Source organism: Brienomyrus brachyistius, chromosome 19 (assembly GCF_023856365.1).
Source record: "Brienomyrus brachyistius isolate T26 chromosome 19, BBRACH_0.4, whole genome shotgun sequence".
Taxonomy (NCBI): domain Eukaryota; kingdom Metazoa; phylum Chordata; class Actinopteri; order Osteoglossiformes; family Mormyridae; genus Brienomyrus; species Brienomyrus brachyistius.
In genome coordinates, this window is record NC_064551.1 from 2,613,650 (window position 1) to 2,636,922 (window position 23,273).

At 54.0% G+C, this 23,273-nt stretch overlaps 1 protein-coding gene across 3 annotated transcripts in view; it reads right to left on the reverse strand.

The window, feature by feature from the left end:
• mdn1 (midasin AAA ATPase 1) overlaps positions 1-23,273 on the reverse strand; it is a 45,164-nt gene that overhangs the window by 17,711 nt on the left and 4,180 nt on the right. For 2 of the 3 annotated variants that reach the window (XM_048985787.1, XM_048985786.1), the window contains exons 9-62: positions 22,952-23,066; positions 22,686-22,864; positions 21,152-21,233; positions 20,905-21,000; positions 20,604-20,716; positions 19,775-19,923; positions 19,626-19,686; positions 19,247-19,458; positions 18,902-19,005; positions 18,571-18,715; positions 17,070-17,166; positions 16,659-16,772; positions 16,421-16,568; positions 16,140-16,247; positions 15,898-16,049; positions 15,129-15,307; positions 14,444-14,652; positions 14,218-14,364; positions 13,981-14,122; positions 13,696-13,830; positions 13,103-13,241; positions 12,853-12,991; positions 12,645-12,775; positions 12,365-12,503; positions 12,148-12,277; positions 11,467-11,688; positions 10,609-10,785; positions 10,280-10,488; positions 10,063-10,185; positions 9,779-9,976; positions 9,587-9,694; positions 9,000-9,188; positions 8,800-8,889; positions 8,386-8,649; positions 7,858-8,122; positions 7,587-7,746; positions 7,222-7,338; positions 6,634-6,842; positions 6,394-6,542; positions 5,831-6,030; positions 5,275-5,498; positions 5,060-5,173; positions 4,820-4,949; positions 4,243-4,349; positions 3,510-3,643; positions 3,146-3,300; positions 2,812-2,932; positions 2,512-2,725; positions 2,112-2,334; positions 1,537-1,660; positions 1,268-1,432; positions 881-1,095; positions 410-797; positions 46-158 (exon numbers count right to left, since the gene is read on the reverse strand). In XM_048985787.1, the coding sequence (XP_048841744.1) occupies positions 46-158; positions 410-797; positions 881-1,095; positions 1,268-1,432; positions 1,537-1,660; positions 2,112-2,334; positions 2,512-2,725; positions 2,812-2,932; positions 3,146-3,300; positions 3,510-3,643; positions 4,243-4,349; positions 4,820-4,949; positions 5,060-5,173; positions 5,275-5,498; positions 5,831-6,030; positions 6,394-6,542; positions 6,634-6,842; positions 7,222-7,338; positions 7,587-7,746; positions 7,858-8,122; positions 8,386-8,649; positions 8,800-8,889; positions 9,000-9,188; positions 9,587-9,694; positions 9,779-9,976; positions 10,063-10,185; positions 10,280-10,488; positions 10,609-10,785; positions 11,467-11,688; positions 12,148-12,277; positions 12,365-12,503; positions 12,645-12,775; positions 12,853-12,991; positions 13,103-13,241; positions 13,696-13,830; positions 13,981-14,122; positions 14,218-14,364; positions 14,444-14,652; positions 15,129-15,307; positions 15,898-16,049; positions 16,140-16,247; positions 16,421-16,568; positions 16,659-16,772; positions 17,070-17,166; positions 18,571-18,715; positions 18,902-19,005; positions 19,247-19,458; positions 19,626-19,686; positions 19,775-19,923; positions 20,604-20,716; positions 20,905-21,000; positions 21,152-21,233; positions 22,686-22,864; positions 22,952-23,066 (8,472 nt within the window). The remainder of the gene's footprint in view (positions 1-45; positions 159-409; positions 798-880; positions 1,096-1,267; positions 1,433-1,536; positions 1,661-2,111; positions 2,335-2,511; positions 2,726-2,811; positions 2,933-3,145; positions 3,301-3,509; positions 3,644-4,242; positions 4,350-4,819; positions 4,950-5,059; positions 5,174-5,274; positions 5,499-5,830; positions 6,031-6,393; positions 6,543-6,633; positions 6,843-7,221; positions 7,339-7,586; positions 7,747-7,857; positions 8,123-8,385; positions 8,650-8,799; positions 8,890-8,999; positions 9,189-9,586; positions 9,695-9,778; positions 9,977-10,062; positions 10,186-10,279; positions 10,489-10,608; positions 10,786-11,466; positions 11,689-12,147; positions 12,278-12,364; positions 12,504-12,644; positions 12,776-12,852; positions 12,992-13,102; positions 13,242-13,695; positions 13,831-13,980; positions 14,123-14,217; positions 14,365-14,443; positions 14,653-15,128; positions 15,308-15,897; positions 16,050-16,139; positions 16,248-16,420; positions 16,569-16,658; positions 16,773-17,069; positions 17,167-18,570; positions 18,716-18,901; positions 19,006-19,246; positions 19,459-19,625; positions 19,687-19,774; positions 19,924-20,603; positions 20,717-20,904; positions 21,001-21,151; positions 21,234-22,685; positions 22,865-22,951; positions 23,067-23,273) is intronic. The other variant, XM_048985788.1, reaches the window with a different exon arrangement.

The following is a 23,273-nucleotide window of genomic DNA, read 5'->3' on the forward strand; positions in this document are numbered from 1 at the left end:
GAGTCCAGACGGCCTACAGGCTGGCGGGGGGGGGGGCACACGCACCGGACGCGGGGGTGCTGGAAGCAGTCGGTGGCACTGCTCTCCTCCAGCTCGGCCCCAGTGAGTAGCTGAGAGGACAGGCTGCGGGCCTTCCATTCCTCCTCCAGCAGCGCGAGCTGAGGCACAGGGGGGAAGAGAGTCACAGTCAGGAGTCACAGCAAAGCAAGACTCAAAGGGATTCTGACTTGTACAAGAGCCATGTGGGCTGCAGAGAGAAAGCAGAGCAAATGACCGGCAGAGGAGGGATTTGTTTGGCCTCTGTTGGTTTTTCATAACAAACTAAGTTTTTGTGTCACTGTCATATTTCTCCAATAGCTGGACCCAATATTCTATGTTGTTACGCTGCTGACAGTGACCTGGCACCCACCTCCTCCTGGGCGTAGCGGAGTTTGTAAGCCCGCTTCAGCGCCGGGTCAAAGATGGTCTGGGGCATCCACAGCTGGATCTGCAGCAAGCCCATACTGACCCAGAACACACCGGACCGGGCCAGCTGTACTGGCTCCTTGCTGCAGTTCTGCACATATTCCTGTAGGCAGGTAGCTGCCGTGGCAACGAAGCCCTCAGGCAAGGTGTGCGCAGGCGCCACCTCCTGGAGTGCGGACAGTACTTCCTGTGCAGCCGCTACAGGCTCCACCCCCTCAGTCAGGAGCTCACAGTGTTCTGTGTAGACCTCCTGGACACTAGGGGGCAGCATCTCTGTCAGCGACTGCAGTAACCGGCGCAGCACCAAGCCCTGCAGTCTGTGGTCTGCGCTCCTGTCAGAGGGAGGGGCCAGTGTCAGTGACTGGACCATTTAAACCATTAATCCTTAGTTGTCTGGTGCCAGCAGGCCGCGTACCTGAAGCTCGTCTGGGCGGTCAGGCCCATGTTGTCCCACAGCAAAGCGCTGAGCTCCTGCAGCTGGACCATCCTCTCCCTCCACTCCCCCAGGGTGACCCGGGAAGAGGAAAGCAAGGAGCTGCCGGAGGCATCCCAAACTGTCCCCGTCTCAGTGCCTGTCAGGACCCCCTGCACGCACCGGGACCACACAGCCCGGCGCAGCATCGGCGGGCCCTGGAAGACAGGCAAACGTCAACATTTTCTCGCTCCCATGCAAGTCAACTATATAGTAACAGAAGCAGGAACATACAGACACACACAGACACACACACACACACACACACACACACACACACACACACACAGACAGACACAGACAGACACAGACAGACACAGAGACACATACCGTGTCCGCACAACTCAAAAGTGTCTTCTTGATCTTCTGCTCTTCTGGTCGAAGGGGATTCCAATCCAGCCAGCGCTCAGGGTCAGAGGTCACGCTGCTAGTCCAGCAGGCATCCAGAGTCTCAGACAGCAACTCGCAGAACACAAACTGCAGCTCCTCCACTGGCTGGGAGGACACATTACAGCTTAGTGGAAGCTTAAAGCTGATTCACACAAAATTACAGTGAATAGGTGAAACTCATTGACTGGCACAGCGGTCCAGCGACTGACCCGTTGGCAGTTAGCGAGGGCCCAGAGGGGAGCGAGCCGCCTGGCGTCGGTGGTGGCAGACTGCAGGCAGAAACGCTGGTGGTGGCTGAAGCGCCGAGGCAAACTGTCCACCGAGTCCTTCATACTGAGAAACGAGTGCAGTAAGGAAGCAGGGTTAGAGCAGCACGTGCGAGATGCAGTTACACTGCAGGGAACACTGCAGTGTGTGCCATGTCAGTACAATGCAGGACAGACACTATGGGCTAACTGGAAATGTCAATTAGCTTAACCACAAGCTTTCAAAATGCAGGAGGAAACCAGACAAAACGGTTTAATTCCACATAGAATGGGAGGGAGGGAGATCAAACACTCCCATTCCCTTTGTTGTGTGGTGCCCTGAATGGTTTGCAGGGGTAAATCTGCCTCACACAAGGCTTTGTGGAAAGTATCACTGCCGATAGCTGGGAGCTGCTGGTAACTAAAGGCTGACATGAAGCAATGAACCCTGAAGTGGCTCCCTGAGGCAGCAGACCACCTGTGCCCCACCTTACCCACCCCCCTGTGGCCCCGTGCCCGGCCCCCCTGTGCCAGCGTACCTGTGTGGCAGCTGCAGCAGGAACGCAGTCATCCTCAGCTGGCTCAGCAAGCCCAGCTCCTCCAGCAGCGGCCATAGCTGCCCCTGGCGGGACACCTGGCGTAGGAGCTCCTCACTGGGAGGGGCCCCGGGGCCCCCTTCACCTGGCACGCCGGTGGGAAGGCCAAGCGAGGCCAGGACACTCCGCTGCCGCTCCACACAGGTCACCAGGCGCTCCACCACACCTGCCATCAGGGTAGAGCCGTTAAGAGGGTGACTGCCCCGCAGTGACACAGACTACACATAGGGGGCGACAGTCAAAAGCCCTTTTTCTCAGTGTCAGTGCCCGGCTGCTATGCTTTGCCTTTGTGGGGCAGTATAGCAGAGCAAATTTATCTGGGGAAGAACTGAAAGGAATGTACCAGAATGCTCTGGCTGCAGCTGGTTATTGGCCTGAAAGATCAGGCCCCAGGCCTGCACCAGCCCCTCCCGGGCGTCCGCCCCCAGCGCGGCACTCCGAAGGCGGGCCAGCTCCTGTGCCCCGATTGGCCGGCTGCCATCCAGGCGAAGGTCGCTCAGGTCCAGGGCCTTGCTGAGGCCTCCCAGCTGGGCGGCGCATTCGGCGACAGACTCCAGCTGTGGGGCGGGATTGCAGTGTTTCACACTCCAGTGGGGACATGCATCCCACGGAGATGGGAAGCCATTAATAGGCAGTCCATCACCTTATAAGGCAACAGCTTTCCCAGCGCTTTCTGGATGCTTTTCAGGGCGGGGGCCGTCAGACCCGGGCTGGATAAGCAGTTCTGGATCGCTGTGGATACCGCCTGCAGTTCTGGCTGACAGCTGTTGCCCGGGAAATAAGCATGTTCATTTGGCAATGCAGAGCCACATACGAGCATCACACGTACAGCACATGCAAGCATTACTACATACAGCTAAGTGACGCTTACAAGGTTTACAAGCCTCAGGCACCATCTCCACTGGCTTCAAACAGCCCCTAACAGCAGCAGGGCGAGTTTAAACGGGACAGAGGCGGCGGGCGGCGCTCACTCGTACCCGGGATCCCCCAGCAGCAGCTGGGGCAGCCTGGACAGGAGGTGTTTCTGCACCCAGTGCCAGTGCAGGGAGAGGATGGATATCGCCTTCGGGTCGGCGGTCAGGGAGTCGCTCACGTCCCAAAAGCGGTCCCGCCATCGCAGGAGCTGCAGCACCTAGGGGTGCAGTGGGAGGGAAACCGGAGACCCGGATCAGGACCGACCCCGAGTACCCGGGCGGAGCAGAGACCCGGATCAGGACCGCCCCCGAGTACCCGGGAGGAGCCAAAATTTCAGGATTACATTCAAATGGGGAAGAAAACCTATTGCTGCATTTCAGCTCACGTCTTTGGCAGAGAAACGGCTCACAGCCAAGCCTGACTGACCTCGAACATGAGGTGGTCCGAGATGTAGGGCTGCCCCGTCTGCACAGCCTGGAGCACGAAGGAGTCCCACAGCTCGAAGAAGGTGCGCAGGTGGGCCAGAACAGGGTGCGGCAGGTGCCCAAAGTCCACCATCCCTTCGGCACATGTACACATCATTAGCATCTTTACATTAACTTCAAACCCATTTTCATCATTTTATCAGCAAAACTCTGGTCCCAGCTAAAGGGTACAACAGCACCCCCTCTGTGACAGCAATCAACAGGAGTGGCCTGTGATCTTAACTATGTCGCCGCCCTGCTGGGAGCTGTAACAGCATGCCCGCCCACAGAAACACTCAGCTGGCCCTTTAATTCATTTCTAGTTGAATTAAGGTACAGTCTAATTACAGGCTCTTAGTGGGTAATTCCCTGCGGAGCAAAACCAAACTGCCCAATCACACAACTCCCCGGTGATATACAGCAAACATCACATGAGGTTTGGGAACTACCTGATCTGACACTGTCATACCATCCAGACCTGACGCCGCGTTATACGACATTCTGACAGCGCTACGCTATTTTGAATTCTTGATAAAATTCATTTGCCCCCCCCCCACGATAAAACGTAATTTCGCCGCACAGTCACTACGATTTCAAAATACCACGATGTACCCAGAACACCGCGGCATTAATCGCAGCCCAGCCAGGCCCAGGCCGTACCTGACGTGACCGGGCCGCAGCAGAGCCCACCTTACCTTTGGAGAAGGCGGACGCCAGTCTGAGGACGCTGTTGTGGGCCGTGGTCTTCATGGCCGAGGCACCTACAACAGCCTGCTCCTCCCGGTCCGTCAGCAGGATTATCCTGCGGCAGAGCCGTGCTGAGGGTAACATCTGCAGCCCGATACCCTCGGGTCTGATATTTTTATACTGGATGGTGATGAGACCATGTGGTCTGCAGTGGTGTCTCGCTTTTGAAAGGTATGCTTTATGGATGTCTCGGTATACTGGTTAATTTCCTTACTGATTAATAATTCCACAGGGCCAGGTAGTATTGTGACTGCTTGGAATGTGTCTGAACGCCCTGCGTGAGGACTGCAGTTCGGCTGCCTTTTCCTCTTCGGTTCGCTTGGTGTTTGCATAGACTAACAATGTGAGGTTCGTTGTCTTGCTTTTATAATCAGTGTTTTGTGTGTTTGTTCCTTTAGCCTAGTTGCGGCTTATTTTTGCATAACTCTTCCATCCAGTTAATGCCCCCCGCTGAAGTTTAGTACTGCCCATCCAGGTAGGTGGGGCATCTTTACATTCCTGGGGGGTTCTGCGGTCGGTGCCCACCTGTTAGCCACTGCGTTCAAGGCGTCCATGAACTCCATGTATCGATCCTCGTCCTCGAAGCTGCAGGTGTTGGCTAAAATGTCCAGGTACTGCTTATTCCAGCGCATGTCCACCAGAATGCGGTAGTCGTCTGCCATGGAGACAGGAAGGAGGTCAGCGCCGTCCAGTTAAGCTCTGGCCAAGATGTGGGGATGCTGCGTCCTGTGAGACCACGGGGGGGGGGGGGGGGGGGGGGGGTACCTGTGCTGTGAGGCTGCAGGAGCTCGGTCAGTTTCTTGCCCTTTTCAGTCAGCTTGTTGCAGAAGACGGCCTTCAGCGCCCGCGTTCCTGCCTCCAGGCGTACAAGCGCTGCATCTGCAGTGGGGAACGGGCCCGAGACCCGGCGTCAAACATGCGCGATGCCACCCACGCCGCCAGAACCACGACAGTCTTCGACCCGTGGGGGCGGGACCTACTCGGAACCACGCTGTAGCTCTTGGTGAGGTGCGAGAGCCAGTTGCTGCGCTGTGCCCAGTCTCCGTGCGACGCCCTCTCCGTCACCAGCTTGACAGCTGTGGGCAGCAGGCGGAGGGTGACCCCGGCCCCCTCCTCCTCCCCGCCGCCGGCGAATAGCTGACCATCCAGGGACGAGCCGCACTGCAGCGCCCTCTGCAGGTCACTCAGCGTCAGAGGACGACTCCTTCACACAAACACCAGTGGAGGCCAAATCACAAAGCTGCTCAGCTGTCGATTCCCTGTTACTCTCAGTATTATTAGTATACTAGTATAGAATACTAACAGCTGCTACCACAGGTGCTAAACTATACTGCTTTTTCTCAGGAGTAATTCAGGTTACTCTGTAAGAGCTGCTGGCACTCAAACCAGCAGCGTCCCTGTTGTGTTCCTGGGCACTATGCTGCCCGTTGCCGTTTACCTTACCCAGGGAAAACGGTGACACGCGACATGGGTCTGGACCTAAAAACGTACTGGCGCACAGAGCTTCCCAGCCCAGCCCAGCACGTGCCGTCTCACCTCTCCCCCTGCAGGCTGAGAGCGTTCAGGCAGAAGAGCAGCACCTGGCCGTCCCTCAGGACGGCGGAGAAGCAGGAATCCTCCGCAGATAGCAAGGCAGGGGGGAGCCTGTCAGGCCAGACCCCGGCACAGAGCAACCGGCACCCCCACCTGTCCACATCCAGGGCAGACAGGTGCTTCTCGATGATCTCCAGCGCTTGCTGAAATCACAGTCATCCTTGTTGGTCCACTTTCCTGAGATCATGGTTTTATTGGACTTGCACACTTTCTAATCACGTTTCAACTTAAATGCTGTGAAATATCTAAAATCTCAGCCCACATGTGAAACACCAGATATAAGCATGAGCATCCCGGCGAAATTTTCTGTACAGCGATACAATTGGTGTGTGGAATTCGGTAGAAGAAAATTGTTCCTATTAAACTGCTCACTACAAATTTTGTGGATTATCTTGAGTGACCGCATCATGATTTCTGGTAAGAGGAGGTGATTCCACAGCATGTGAGATTTTACAGTTGATGTTGGAGTCCAGCCCATATAGAACTGTGTCCCGCGCCCACGCTACCTTCTGGTTAGCGGCACTGCGCTGGCTCTGAGAATAGACCTCCACACAGGCCTGCTCCACAGAGCTAAGGAGGTCCATTCCGCGCTGCAGCTGGCTGGACAGCAGGGCGGCGACATGGAGCAGAGATGTAAGTGAAGAGGCTGGAGAATCTGCACAGAGGAAGAAAGACCAACGGGCTGAGCTTCACACCCACAGCCATGTTTGGGGACCCAAACACGTCCATTATTTTAGGAAGCTCACCCCAAAAGGCAGCTTTGACCTCCGTGTGGATGGTGATGAGCAGGTCGCACACGCAATCCCCGGGGACGCCGGCCGCCTGCAGCATGGTCTTCAGGTCCAGCAGGTCCCAGCCGCTGCCCTCGTGCTCCCCGGGGATGTAGATCTCCACCCCGCGGTTCCGCATTGCTCTGGAGATCTCACCGTGGGCCGGGTCCATGGTGAGGAAGAGTCTGGGAAGAGGATGATCAGAGATGGGGTTCGGAGGGCAGCCGTCAGGGTATGGCGGCCTCATCGCCATGGTGACCACAGAAGGTGTCTGAATGTTGGGGGTCATAAAATGACGTCCAACCTGTATGATTGCACTTTGAAAAGCTCAGATATAACTTCTGCCTAAAAATACATCTGATTGGTAGATGTAAAATCACAACAATCTGTTTGCTTTGACTAAAAATCACATTTTTGTTTTTAAAAAACATGCATATAATTCAGGCTTTTACTAATAAAATTTTATCCAAAATTATTCGTGGGTAGTTTTTTCTATGATAGTTCATCACTGCGTTCTTAATCAATCCAGAAGATACAGCTGGGGGGGGGAGAATGGGAGCCGACCTGAAGTTGGGGTGGGGCGTGATGCAGGGGGTGGTTCCGTCGATTACGCCGCGCTCGCTTATGGTCAGACAGCCCCCGGGTTCTAGCAGCGCGTTCAAGCGGTCCAGAACGGAGGGGCTTCACACAAGGAAGAGCCAATGAGCGACGAGAGAGATACAAGGTGCGAGAGAGCAGGCCTGAAACGTCGACAGCGGGCCTGAAACTTCGACAGCGGGCCTGAAACCCGCAATCCTCATGGTGCTCAGGAAAGGGTTTTAGTACCGATTCCTTTGCTCATTTCCTAGAAATCCTTTACGGTCCCCAAGGAAAAGTAGCATTTGTGATGACAGAAGCAGATCAGGCAGGAATGACTTTCAGTGACCTACCTGCAGAAGTTCACGTTGTCCATGAGCAGCCAGTCACCGGCCTGAAGGGCCTGGACCAGCATGCCATCCAACCACTCGAAGCCGCCCTGATTCCAGCCATCCTGCATCTGGGCCAGCCGCTCACGGAGCAGCGTGAAGTCCAGCAGCAGCTTGGACATGTCTGCAGGAAGCCACGACAGGCATGGCCATCAAGACCATGGAGATAAACCCAAGAAAACCCAAGTCGTCATGCTAATGGCAAGTCCATCGCCGAGCCCCACGTTGACTGTACCTGCGAAAACCTTGAGTTTTGTATTGAGCTTCTGCAGCAGTGTGATGATGACCTCCAGCTTGTCCACGGCCTCCATGGTGACCAGCCCGTCTGGGCCCACCAGCCTCTCCTCCTTCAGCCATCGGCAGAAGACGCTCCAGTTCCTCAGCAGGAACTCGATGTCCTGCACTGCTCCCTCCAGCGTCATCAGGCCGCGGCGCGTCACCATGGCTACAACGTAGTCCACGTTCTCCAGGAGCTGCTGCCAGGGCCGCATGATGTCCACCTGGGAATGGGGACAAGCTCCTGAACTTCACTGCAAGACGCCCAAAAACAGTCAAGGATTTCTTAAGGTTGAGACATAAGCGGGGCCAACCCTATAATTAACCAATGATTTGCTGTGAACTGATGATTGACAGGGGAGGGGGCACTCCAGGAGCCAATCAGCTTTCAGCTCCTGCCCCAGTGGCTCCACCTCTGTATACGCCCCTAACCAAAGACTTGAGAAGGCCCAGAAAAGCCTGCCGGTGGCCTCCTTCTACACGTTACCTGCTCGAAGCCCCCCAGCAGCTCGGTTGTGTCCATCGCACTGTTCATGGCCATGACCCTGAGCCGGTGGCCGGCCAGCAGGGCCAGGAGACGCACCAGGCTCGTCTTGCCGCTCGCCGAGGGGCCCACCAACACCGCCATCCAGCCCATCTCCACACACTTCATCAGCGACTCCAGGGGTCTCAGTGCCTGGTGGCTCACGGACAGGGGAGGTTCCAGGACCACAGAAGGGCCCCCACTGCGCGGGAGGACTGAGTAACCCACCTGGGGGAGCCAGGAGAGAGGCGGGGTCACAGCTAGGGGGGGGGGGGGCGCCCCGGGAGAGGCGGGGTCACAGCTAGGGGGCGTTTTTGAGTCAACAATCACTGAGAGACAAAACCACAACGGAAGACACATTCAGAATGCTGGACTGACCTGAAGGTTAAGCGGTGTGATATGGAACTGCCGGGAGCCGGAGTAAGGCTCAAAGTCCTCGCCGAAAACCTTCCTGAACACAGAGAAGACCTTCAAAGAAAAGAAAAATATGACAAAAATGAAATCAGCGGTGTGATATGGCTAGTGACACACCGAGCTCAGCGCCGTATCGATGGAAGGTGGCGTGTGAGCGGCGGTACCTGGGCCTTGTCCGCCTCCGTCCGCATGCGCTCAGCGTACACCAGGCCCACATGCTGGCCCGGGTTATAGAAGCCTGGCGATTGGTCGGCCTGCATCAGCTGACACCAGCGGAACATGTCGCGCAGGTTGAACTCCCAGGGGCCCCCTCTTTGGCCCCACCTCCTCTCCAGTGTGACTTCTTGAACAAGCTGGGAGCAGGAAGGTGAACCAGTCAGAAGAGTAGCTCTTGCTGCATTGATATTACAATCATTCTCATTTGTTAAAGTGTATTTTAATGCCTCGCATGGCAAGACTGACAGTGTAGAGACATTCTATCCTAGCTAGTAGCTAACATTATAAAGTGTGATTAAAGCAGTTTAGATGTGTACAGATGCGTGTGGCAGGGATCTCTTTATGGGCTGGGATGCTTGGGCTTGTCACCATATAACATGCTAACAGACGTGTCCTTTTCCGAGGGGCCGTCGCCCCCCCCCGGCCAGGGCAGGTGCACAGGCCCAGTCAAGTTTATTTATGTTTTTAATCTCCATATTTAGTCACGGGATTGGGCCAAAGTCTGAGGGGTTTGCCAGCAGGGGGCGCTGCGTACCCGGTTGTTGAACTGCACCATCTTGGAGATGATGTGGTCATCTATGGAGGCAAACATGGAGCCACCGATGAATTCCATGTCCTCACTGGACAGCTGGTCCACATACACCTGGAGGAGGGATGCAGAGGCGATCATCAGCAGGGCCTGGACACAGCGATGCGACGTGAAGGTGAGGGCCTCGCACCAGCCCACCTGCGTGAACCTGTTGAGGAAGGACTTGGGCAGCCCCTTACGCCCCCCGCCCTGGGTGAAAGGGTTCTGGCAGCCGAAGATCTTCGTCTTCTCGTGCTGCACGTGGAAGCTCATACCAAGCTCAGGGATGTATATCTCGGCACGGTGGTCGAAGCAAGCGTTCAGGCCTTCCAGGACAGACTGAGAGGCCAGGTTCAGCTGGAAGAGAAGACAAGGGTGTGTGTGTGTGTGTGCGCGTGTGTGCGCACGTATGTGTTTTCAAGCACAGGTTAAGGTGTGTGTACCTCGTCGAGGACGATCCAGTGCCCCGCTTTCAGGCCAGCCAGCAATGGTCCATCTCTCCATGCAAACTCTCCACCTTTACCTCCCTCCACCGGCAGGTCGGTCCCAAATAGGTCGGTCACGTCCTGCTCACAGAACATCACCCTCAGCGCAAGCTGTCACCCCCCATGATGGACTCGCGCAGGACATTACAGACCACGCCGTCTACAGGAGACGTACGGTTTGCTCGGAGAGGTTGATCCGGACGAGATGGTGCCCGGACACTCTGGCCAAGGCGGCCACCAGGCTGGTTTTTCCCACTCCGGGAGAACCTTCCAGGAGGACAGGCCGCTGGAGCTTCAAGGCTCGGAGGACTCGCAGGGCGTTGACGGCAGTGGTCCCTGCTCCCAGGACATAGTCCATCAGGTTCTGGGACTCAATCTCCGGACCTGTAAGAGGAATCCCCAAAATCTGACCCCCAGCACCAATCTCCTAGGTTTTAACCAGAATACTAGTCCTGCGTTACACATGACTAACAGTCCACTGAAGACTCCCAAGGCTGTAGAGACCTGTGCTGATGTAGAATGGGTCCATGCCAAAGCAGTGCTCTCCCCACTGAGGTTCCCGTGACGAGACGACATCATAGACGCGGAAGGTTCCGGCCTCTCGCTGTAGCCTGCTCTGCAGGAAGGCCAGGCAGGCGCGGCGATGGAGCAGGGCGCTCTCTGCTGAGGAGGCGGTGGTGCCTGGCATCATGGAGAGTCGGGGTTAGGGCCGCTGATCGCCATGGCGACAGCCAGCCTCTAGAGTCGCACAACACGTCCCCCATCTCCCATGCGGCCCGAAGGCGACTGAACACGCCATTCACACGCTTATTCACATGTCAGCATTTACAGTGAAACATACACGGGAGGCCTGCTTAATTCAGCAAAAATCTTGCATATTTACTAAATATATCACCAGTAGTTCATCCATTTTAAATCAGTAATATATTGAAACCGAAATTATAGTTCTGGGTTAAAAAGTTCACTGATAAAGAGTCTCAGCAAATGCAAAATCAGCACAAAGAGGCAAGAACACAACTGAATGCTTGCCGGAAGACATATGCAGGTATGTGAAACATTGCTTGTCAAAGGACTTCAGTTATGAAACTAACAAATTTGCAACATTTTTACAAAATTAAGTACATACTATAAAAAAGTTCACTGACTTTTTTCTCCCATACAAACATGAAGCAGTTTTGGCGGCCCAGCACAAACTGACTCTGCATGAAATCATTTTATATTTAACTGGAACCAGTTCAGGGGTCGCTGTTGCCGATTTTGCACACTACTCGATATACCAGTAAAGGACCACCACGAGAGCCAGCCGCTCACTCATTCACACGCCACCAAGCTGGCTGCCTCCATCTCCACCCGCAGACTCACCGGAGCCGATCCCGTCGATGTACACGAGGCAGGCCGCGTGCACGAACGCCGTCACCGCGTCCAGGGGCGCCTGGCACTCATCGCCCCCCTCCTGCCCGCAAACGCGGTTCATGAAGTGCACCCAGGACAAGATGTCCCGCACGCTCAGGATGCACCGCCTCCCAAAGTCCTGATTGGTCAGCCAGTTGATGAAGTCCAGCATTAAGTGGGCGATGTCCTTCCCTGCACCCAGGAGCAAAGGGGGCGGGGCTATCCTGACACTGTACCAGCTATTGATAAGAACATCCACCGAACGGAGTAACCAGCGACAGACTAAAAGCTTATAGAGGGTGAGCCCTCACAGCAGACTACATTTATATTCTGGTTATGTGCCAGCAGACACCACAAAGCCTTAGAGAAACACAGCATCAGTTCATTCACCCAGACAGCACAGGCACCAGAGGAACATCCAAACTGCACGCACGTATCATACTGGCCCCCCGACCTGGGCCCTCACTCTGCTTTATGTCACACCTGATGACGCATTTCATGTCGACTTTAAAACACCACATATAAAACATGGGAGTTAAACACTAGGCGGAAAAAGCAGCATGCAGAAGGTGAAGATGATCTTACGAATTGTGGCCAAGTGTGACTGACATGGGGGCGCTTGGTCACATGACAACAGAGGCCAGCACACACCTCGGTGGTCCTCCAGGTCCAAGGAGAGACCAGGACGCAGGTTGTGCCGGATGATCTTGACGAGGTCGCTCCGGCTGTTGCTCTGTGGGCACCAGATCTCAGTGAAGCGGTTCCTCAAGGCGGGCGACAGCTGCGGGGGGAGGGGGGGGCACAGAGAAGACATTTATGAAGAGGTGAGGGGCGACCCAGCACTCCGGTCTGCGGAAGCCTCCAGCACCTCCTTCTTCCCGAAATCTCCGCCGGGATTCATGGTGGCCAGCAGGCAGAACCGCGCCGCTGCTGTGATGAGCTCCACGTCGTCCTCGTCCCCGCTGCCCTTCTCGGCCAGAACCAGCGATTTCTCAGTCTCCAGCACGCTGCGGACATGGACAGCGCCGTCAGCGGAAAGCCACTAGGGGGCGCCACACAGAGCTAAAGTGCATGGCAATGAGGCAGCCAGCCATGTCGGGGAATGGGGGGGGGGCAGGCTTGCCCATCGCCCTGTTCTGTCGGCTCACCTGTTGAGTCTCTCCAGCACCGAGTCGTCCGCCAGTGAGATCTCATCCATCAGGAACAACCCGCCCTCCTTCATGGCCAAGACTAGGGGGCCGTCGTGCCACTCGAAGAGCCGAGTATCTTCGGCGCCCTCCTGTGGCAGGGAGGAGCTTTTAACCCCGGTTTACAATCACTAAGCCAGTGTTGGCCTATATTTAGGAAGAGTGCTACCTCCTCTATCCCCGTGTGCCGCACTGGCCGAAGCCCACCCAGGAAGTCCGACGTCTCCATGTGCAGGTGGCAGTTCAGGGAGTAGAACTTCTGTCCCACCAGGGCAGCAAACAGCTGGCAGATGGTGGTCTTTCCACAGCTGAGCAGAAACCTCACATCAGCTTCACCGTGGCCACGTGCAGCCCAAGCTCTTCTCCACCCAGCACACGTACTGCTGGCAGCGGTGGGCGGAGCTTACGCCGGCGCTTACCCAGTGTCTCCCACCAGCAGCACGGACTCGCCGAAGCGCAGCGCCCGTCCCACTAGCACGGCCAGCCGCCTCATGCCCTGAGTCCACACCACGTGACGGAACTCCTCAGGGACATCCTCCAGGCTCCCCACAAAGGGACCTGCCAATCAGGAGAAGACCGATGATGTAAGGGCTATGGTGGTGCCGGCATCCGGGTTACCGCGGCAACACCGCCCAGCCGTTAGGGCCCAGACGGATGTAACATAACAGCTCTCTGCTATGTCTTTCAGCTTTACATGTGCTTCAGCGCCTACCACGATCCATTCCGTAGGCTGTGTTTTAAAGCACTGGAGGTCACCTCCAGAAAGTACATCAGTATTACCTAAGCTAAGGAAAAAGTCAAAGGCTTGAGGCAGTGGTGAAATATTTAGTAGTCAACTACATTTGCCAAGAAAAATGCTTGGGCCCCTCCTATTAAAAGGGCAATTTCAGTGCTTCCACCCCAAGGATTATTTTTAACACTAATGGTTTTGTCAGCATGATCATTACTGCAAATCCCGAAGGTGTTTTAAGCGCCACTCTCAGACAGCACTGCACATCCTAGGCACACTTACCAAGCAGCTTTTTCAGGCTCTCCTCTGAGAAAAGGGTACTGGGGTCGATCTTCCTCTTGAAGTGCTTCTCCAGGATGCCCTGAATGATGCCCACCTCCTCAGTCTTCCTGACCCGCCCTGCCAGCAGCATGAACCCTGAACAAAACAAAACAATTCCGGGTTCCATCGATTCCGGGTCGCTATAGAAACACATCTCCGTTCTGAGGAGCGATCAGCCTTAAGGACAAACCACTGGAGAAATCTGCCACACGTGGGCCTGCCGCTTTGATCTGAGCGGGACCTCACCGTCGTCGGCCAGATGCTGCAGCCAGTCGTGGGAAGATCCTGCGCCCTCCTCCAGCCTGTACCGCTCAGCCCAGCGGAACAGATCCCGCAGGGTTATGAACCCATGCTTGCCGGCAAACACAGTGGACCCCCTGCGCAGTGACTGAACAGAGACAAGCACAGGAACCCTCTGAAGCACAGCAGCATGGGGAAAGTGCAGACTGGCGACTGGGCAGGCGATGGGCAGTGGGGCTCTACCTGCAGCTCCTGCATGACCTTGACCAGTTTGGCGCAGTATGAGGGCGGCAGGCAGCAGCGCTGGTGCAGGATGACCTCCAGCTCCGCGCTGGGCAGCTCGTCGAAGTGCAGCTCCACAAAGCGGTTCCGGAAAGCTCTGGACAGAACCTGCAGGCAAGACGCCGCCGTTTGAGAGCACGGCTCTGGGCTGCCGCGCGGTGGCCACGCTGAAGCTGTAGCGACGTACCTTTCTGCCCCCGTAAAGGCCCGGGGGGTTCTGGGTGGCAAACAGCATGAAGCGGGGATGTGCCCTGACCACCTCCTGGGTCTCGGCAATGAAGAGCTCGCGGTTGTCGTCCAGCAGCCTGTTCAGCGCCTCCAGCACGTCGGTGGGGGCCAGGTTGAGCTCATCCAGGATTATCCAGTAGCCTTTGCGCATGGCATCGATGAGGACGCCTGCATGGCACACGGAGGGGGCGCACTCACATACGTACCGGTGCTGGAATACCGCGCACACACACACACTCCTACTCAGCACTGTGACAACATACAAGCTGAGGATAAAAGTACCGAAGCGCTTGGATAAACGTTCAGCGAAACGCTGTGTGACTACGGGTTGGGACTCCTGATCAGAAGGTCGCTGGTTCAAATCCCAATGACCCGCAGAGAAATTATACCATTGCTCCCCTGAGCAAAGCCCTTAACCCCCAATTATACCAGAAACTTGCCCCGTTTTCTCAATGTATGTTGCTTTGCGGCTGTATAAATGCAAAAATATTAGATATTAAACATTTTTTTTGCTTTGTTTACAAGCCCTCCGCCATGTTCAAATGCCGCTAAACGGCATGCAGGGTACAGCGATGCGGCGACAGCAGGAAAGCGGTGAGCAGCCGCGCTCCCGCCTGGGGCGTCATGCATCACATGGCCGCTACCTTCTCTGAAGACCAGCTTTCCCCGGCTGTCGGACGAGTAGCAGCCGATGTACTCCTGGATGTCTGTGTGCTCGTGGTTGTTGATCCTGACGCACTGGTTCCCCGTGGTGGCCGCCAGCCACCTGATCAGGCTCGTCTTGCCCACAGAGGTTTCCCCCTGGATCAGCACGGGATGCGTCCTGCCCAAAAGAAACATGGAGTCTGTATAAGAGAGCGAACGGGATCCAAAATCCCTCCACAGATTCAATAACCCATCTCTGCAGCACACTGCACTACTGAAAAGACAGAGAACCTGCAACATGCTCAATATCTAAAGTCTAACATCTTTTTTCATACACTATGGTTCACATAGTGAATCTTTTTAAGCTCATTTTTCAGTCATAGTGCCATTTTCATCCATCCATCCATCCATCTTCCAAACCGCTTATCCTACTGGGTCGCGGGGGGTCCGGAGCCTATCCCGGAAGCAATGGGCACGAGGCAGGGAACAACCCAGGATGGGGGGCCAGTCCATCGCAGGGCACACTCACACACCATCCACTCACACACGCACACCTATGGGCAATTTACCAACTCCAATTAGCCTCAGCATGTTTTTGGACCGTGGGGGGAAACCGGAGTAGTGTCATTTTCATAATACAGATAATACAGATTTTACAGAGAGCAGACGAATGACACGCTCATCACATGACGTGAACACATACAGTGTGACCAACAGAGCAACCAGAAGAGATCATGTGACCAGGAGAGCCAATAAGGTGCTTCCTACCCAGCAGACACCACCCTGGCCAGGTCGCGGAGGTTAAGCTTCACCGACTGGGTGAGGATGTAGCACTGGTCCACCACTGGCTCCATCTCCCCTTGGGACACCCAGTACCCCTCCACCTCCACACACCTCCTGCCTGGGGGCTCTGGGATTGGCTGGCATGGGAGAGACACATTGAGCTCATCTGCATGATCTGTTCATCGTGCAGGAGCAGGCAGTCTGCAGGGGGCGCCGTGATCGAGTACCTGCTTGAGACACTTCACGTTTCTGCTCAGGATGTACTGACACACCAGCTTCTGGACCACAGGGTGAGAGCTTCTGTCCAGCTGGGTCAGGAAGCTCAGACAGAAACCCTGAAATAATAATAATAAAAACAAACAATCAAAATGGGGGGCAGTGCCTGCGATCAGAATGTTGCCAGTTCGAATCCCGGTCGGCAGAGTGACGTCACCATTGGGCCCCTGATGGAGGCCCTTAAGCCCTAACTGCTAGCTATAGTGAGGCCCGGGGCCCGTCAGACGCCCACCTCATAGAGCGAGCGCTGTGCACTGAGGCACGGGTTTCTCGCCGCGTACTTCAGCGCCCGGCACAGCGTCCGAAGGCTGTAATGCGGCCGGTTCCCCGTCCCGTCCACGAGGCGCGACTGTGCGTCCCGCCGCACCGCCAGGTAGAAGCTGAGGGGGGAGACGCCAGGGGTCAGCGCCGTGCTGCCTTACATGGGGGGACAAGGGGGTGGGTCGCGCTTAGGGGAGGAGCATCCTGACCTTATGATCCCGCCGATCACGCTCTTGTTTAGGTTCAGGCCCTTAAGGTAGTCTGACACCAGAATCCTCAGATCCCTCTCACTTTCCAGCTCTTCCACATAGAGCTCAGTAAACCTGCAGATCAGATGGGGTGAGACCTTAAGAGACACGAGCAGGACACCTGTCTGAGGCAGGGAATAAGCATTCGGAACATACGCACATTTAATGCAGACTTAATTACATTCCATTATGCATCGGTCTGTCTTCCACTTCTGAATATTAAAAATACCTGGTTAATAAATGTTAAAAGAACAAGAAGCCAATAAAATTTGGCTACATTATTTTCCAGAAATCCCATTACATAGCAACTGCCACCTAAGGGGTGCAGCCACCGCAGAGGCCCCGCCCTCTTGCCCCGCCCAACTGCCCCACCTGTTTCTGATGCCGAGGGGCAGATTTCGCTTCCCCACGTCTGTGGCCGGATTCATGCAGGCAAAGAGGCGGAAGTCTGGGTGTCGAACCAGGGGCTCTGCGTGGACAGCGAAGGCAGATGGCCGTCAGTCACATAGTAATCATGTACCAGGCAGTACGGCAGCGTTAAAACGCTATAACACGTTACTCTAAGGCTGCACTGAAACACTAACAGGAATACATCACTAGGGCGACACTGACGAGCAGATTCATAATTATCTTATTATATAATGTACATTGTTGCTTTCTAATGAGAAACACGCATCTCCAAAAATCTATTATCTCAGGAGCGTCTCAAAAACTACTTTAAAAAACAGACCCAATATAACACAATGAGTGAACAGTTTATGCCTCAAATGGATTTTCTTGGACTGTTGTCAGGGAGGTAAATGTCAATGTGAAAAAGATACAAACTAACCTCAACTTATATTAATAAAATTAACAATGATGTCAGTTAGCTAGCTATCAGCATTCTTAAAATTAACGGAATAAAATAATCCCTACAAACACCATCATGAATAAAAATTAGTGTAAAACATAAATATTAGTTAAATAGATGACTTCATAATACAGCAATCTGATATCAAATGCTATCAGCAGACAGAATGTCAAATCACAATCGTTGAAAGATGGACATCAGGTTCTCATCAGACAATGACAATTAGGCATGTAACGATGAATCGCGAATCGCTTAAAAATCGATTCAAATATATGACGATTTAAACCGGCTGATGTGGAAAATGAGTCACTACTTCAGGAGAACTTTACGGTACTTTACTTAAAAGAAAAACTGGTGTAATATTACATTTGATTTAACGACGTCACTTCGATGTTAGATGTCACCGCATATTCACGTCGACGTCGTACGTTAGTTTTTGGTTTTGACTGAACGCGAGATGGCAAGCGAATTTGAAATTGAGGATACGACTGTGAAGGGAAGAATCCATGTAGCCTGACGGCTAGAATTCTCTCCATTCATCTGTTTAAAAATAACTGGAAGAGACAGAACTGTGATATTTCTATCACTATTTCCACATCGGTTTCTAGCGTGTAAATGTTTGAATGGCGCTTATTAATGACATCATTTCCTTGTGCTTTCTGAACTGATCTGTAACACCTGTCCTATTTGTACCTCACACATCTGCATGCGCTCATTTCATGATCGTGAGAGCCCTACTTACCAGCATTTGGTACCAGAGCCTACCTGTGTCGCCATGGTTACCAGCACTTACTACCACAGAGCCTACCTGTGTCGCCATGGTTACCAGCACTTACTACCACAGAGCCTACCTGTGTCGCCATGGTTACCAGCACTTACTACCACAGAGCCTACCTGTGTCGCCATGGTTACCAGCACTTACTACCACAGAGCCTACCTGTGTCGCCATGGTTACCAGCACTTACTACCACAGAGCCTACCTGTGTCGCCATGGTTACCAGCACTTACTACCACAGAGCCTACCTGTGTCGCCACGGTCCAGCAGCACCAGAGACCCCTGGCTGCCCTCCAGCAAGCCGCTCAGGCACTCCAGGGTCTCAGCCGCCGCCAGGTTGATCTCATCCAGAAGGATCCACTCGCCCTTCTTCACCGCCTGTGCTAACGTCCCCTTAAATGGGAACACAGCCGAGGGGGTCAGCTCACGCCAATGTCCGCCACCAGCTATTCCCAGCATGATTTGCAACATGACTACCTAAAAGCACTTAACACATTCCAACATCACAGTCAGTCACGAAATAACCCTAAAATGGCTGATCAGCCAGGAAGGAGGTAGGGAGACATTCTAAAGACTCACCTCCACGAATGAGAAGACGAGCGCCGTCTCACAGGCCCTGATCTGCTGCTGGGTCTGGCTCAACCTGAGGGCCAGAGCCTCCCACTGCTCCCTGAGGAGGGCTGCTGTCAACAAGCACAGGGTCCTCGGTGTGAACCAGCAGGTCAGCAAGCAGCTCAATGACAGACAACACCAAGCGCACTCTGATCCACACCGACTGCTTTTGCAGAGATGCATTATTCTGCAGAGCTCTGCTCAGCTGGCACCGATCACGGCCGCACGCTTATCAAGGCATCAATACTCAAAGAGCGAGGAACCATCCGCGAGCACAGCGTCTGCTCCGAGCGGCCGGGACAAACGCAGTACCGTCGGGCTTCTTCTGCAGCTCCTTGGTGAGGGCCGACTTGCACACGTGGTCCATGAGCTTCAGCAGGTCCTGCCAGCGTTTGCTCCGGAAGCAGGTCTGCACATGGCCCAGGAAGGTGAGGTTCTGCTTGCGGGAGTACGTCTGGGAGAAGAGGTCCTCAAAAGCCTCACGCAGCGGCAACAGGATCAGCTTGTGGTCCACGGGCTTGTAGCTGAGAGGGATGCAGGGGCGGCGAGAGTCATGGGGTCTCTTAGGGACAAGATTTCCATCACACCAGCGGAACCCGAGAGCCTAACCCTTTTATTAAGGAGAACAGCATAAGAACATGACAGAGGAGAACATCAAGAAAACGGCACCAAAGGCTCTGTGTGAACCTACCCCCCCAGGAGATCGGCGGTGTCACTCTGCTGGTTCATGTTGACGACCCGTAGCCGGTGCCCTGGAGGAGAATGGAAAGTGCGTCATGCCTGCAGTGAGGAGCCCTGGAGGTAGAGGCCAAAATGAAAGTGCTGGGGTGGGATTTTTACCCGTCAGCCCTGCCAGGTGCTGCACGGTGGAGGTCTTGCCGGTGCCGGTCTCCCCCACCAGCAGGATGGGCTCGCCCCGGCTCACACACACAGCCAGCTGCTCGAGGAGGACGGAGGACGGCCGCGTGGCGGCGAAAGTGTGCTTCTCTCTGCGAAGGAAGGCCGAGGTGAGGAGCATGCAAAGGAAGGCAGCCGAGGTCACTTAACGGAGCTTAAGACTTTCATAATGCCACCTTAATATATTTAACGAATAACTCACGAAGTACTGAGGTATTTCTAAAACCCTGTAACTCAGACTGAAATTACAGGACTTCATCTTATGTTTTATGGTGTGGGCAGCTTCCCTCAACAGTGCCTTTAATGTTCCAATGCAGGCTTTTCCATTTTTTTATATGTCAACATATTTTAATACAGCTTAACTTTAAAACTTCTTTCTGAGATTTTCTGAGAATTTCAAACATATTTACAAAATATTAAAATATCGATAAATCTAACTGCATTTTGGTGATTGAGAGTCTTGGTGAGCGCATCACTGCAGCTTCATGAAATCCTGGTGAGCGTTCCTGCATCATCTAAGCTTGGCATGACCGAGGAACTGAGGAAAAACTCGGAAAGCGAACTGCAAAGGGGTTAGTGGCCGTCCCACCTCGAAGAGGGCAGGACACTGAGCTCGCGTGTGAAATACGAGTCGGTAAGCAGCTGTGCTGCTGCTTGAGGTGTGAATATCTTCTGCTCCACACAGATGGAGTGATCAGCCATAGCGAGCTGATTAGTTGCTGGCACACTGACCAGTCTGTGTGACGGCAGAGGCCCCCCCACCCTGGCTTACACGCAGAGGCGGACGGCTTCACACTGCTTCCGTGGTACGGTAGCTCGCCCAACCACAACGTCGAGCTCCGTGACTCTGATTTCCGGCTGGTACATTTGGCAATAGTGCTGCACCTAATTGAGAGAAAGCACCAGATTTCAACAGCTATCAGCCTCCTGCAGCCCCTTCCTTTTTAGCCAAAACACCCCTACAGCAAAGACAGAAATGAAACAGTCCATTCACAACACTCAGTCAGACTGAGCTAACGGCACGAACCACTACAAAGGAAGGGCCGGCTTGCTCTTCACGGCTGACCTCCTACCTTTTCTTTGGAGATGTTGAGCTTGCTGCCGATAGCCTCGGCCATGCGCTGCCTGCTCTCAGGGCTGGGCAGCATGGCGGTGAAGCAGTCGAGAGCCTGGGGGAGAGGACCGGGAAGAGCTTAGCAATAACGCCACATGCGGCACAAAGATCAGATATCCAGGGGAAATGGCAGAATGGAGGGAGGCGCGGCGCATGGGAGGCGCGGCGCATGGGAGGCGCGGCGCAGAACACCACTGACGGCGTACCTCGTGGAAGACGTTCTGGGCCACGTCCGAGGACGTGCCGGAGAAATGGTGAGCGATCCTGTCGCACCACTTCAGCAAATCCCTTCGAAGGATAAGAAAGGCAGAGTCAGCCGGACCGAGACAGGAGCACGGCGATCGCGTCCGCGGGGTGGGGGGCACCATCTGACCGCATGCGGGAATATGAAGTGCAGCTCCTTGCAAACATCACTCCACCAGCAGCAACTTAACACAGGCAAGTCAGAAGGAAAATATGCAAAACTGATTGTATAAGATTTTTCAAAATTTAACACCGATTGTTAGAAAGGTGGCTCAAATGAAAAGTATAAGATTATTTTAACAGTGGAGGTCGGGATCGTGGCTCAGGAGCTGGTATCACACAGCACTGGCATCACAGGTGGGGGTTAAAAACCGGTTCCGGATCTGTGTGTGTGGAGTTTGCATGCTCCCCCGTGACCCTGCTCCACGCATCGTCGTACCTGGGAGGGCTTTTGACTCTATACTGAAAGATGAATGGATGAATGACTATTCGGATTCTTCGACAGATACTGTTGCCAACGTGTGTGTTATCTTTCCCTAATACTCATGTAAGAGTAAGTGCATACGGACGTGCCGCCCCCCCCCCATACCCCCCCCCCACACGCAGGGACGTGATGTTCCAGTTGTTGCTCATATGGGGCAGAGGGCTAATCAGAGGCCCATCGACTACGTTGGCGGCCAGTAGGAAGCTAATTAAAAGGCCCGGAGTCCTGCTGGTTACCAAACAGCCCCACGGACACGTGGACGAGCCGGTCATCGGGACGCTCCGACAAGAAAGCTTCACATTTACGCTGCTTAGGTCTTCTGGGAAGCCTGATGGCCCCTGGGGAGCCACAGACACGGAGCTGGGAGGGAGGAGGGAGCAGAAAAATGGACCATCTGTGGATCCCGAGGACTGGGTTGGGAAACACTGGCCTGGAGGAAGCAACTAAACCAACCATAGACGAGGCTTGAATATGGTAATTATTTGATTAAAACAGAAATTGAAATGTCTGATGTGGGTATAGTAAGATAAAAAAAAATCTTATTAATTTAAGTGATGTCTTCATTTCTGCTCCCTACAGCCCCCAGTCGTTTCTGCATCAGTTTCTTATTCCAAATTTTATATTACAGACTTGATAAAGTTTTTAACCGATTCTGCTAACAACTGACAACAATACAGTAGATACTAATGTTAAAATGTCCAGCCTCTTAGCAAGAAGACATGCTTTGGAATTTCTTTAAATAGTCTTTTTATTATTATTGAAAATTCACTGTGCTGATCACTGGACACCTTCGGAACCTCCCAGCAGACAGAAGACCCCCCCCCCCCCCCCCCCCAGGGCTTCACATCACTGCACGCTCTGCATCGGCTTCTGATTCTCCGCACCGTAGCAGACATCTGCCTGACGAGCTTCCATTCCAGCTCATTATATCCTCAATCCTGAATAGCTGACGCCCATCTAACAGCGCGGATAGATGGACCGGCTTCCTAACGCACGTCTGGGGGACCCCTCACCTTAGGGAGAGTCTCCGGGCCTCCTGACACTGCTGAAGCACCTCCACACTCTGCGGGCTCTCCTGGTGATGCGTCTCCGCCGTACCGCCGTCCGGGTGTTTATCTCCCGTCAGCTGGCAGTAGATGTCCAAGAGACGCTCCACAACCATGGCCAGGTTTGGGTACCTTTCCAGCAGGACCTTGAAGCACGACGTTCTTGGTCAAAAACAACACTGCAGACTGCTGGTCAAACTTAACGCAGGTTTCTTTTCTTATGGTGGTTTTACCTGCTTCAGTTCCTGTCTTGACATGTTACCCATCTGAAGCTTAGTCCAGTACTTGTCCAAAAGAGCAGCACTTGTGTTCTGGGGTCGATACCAGCCCCCGCCACTGGAGAAGAGCCTGCACTCAGACAGACACACGTTAGGTTAGTTCTCCATATTGGCGTTTATACGAAAATCTTTCATAACAGGACGTCATACATCTCGAAAAACCGAGTAGGATACATGGCACTTTATTAGGTACAACCAGGCATTTATGTGAAACAGCCAGAACCATGTGGACACAGAAAGGATCAGGCGATTGGCAAAGTATGAAACTGACACACAC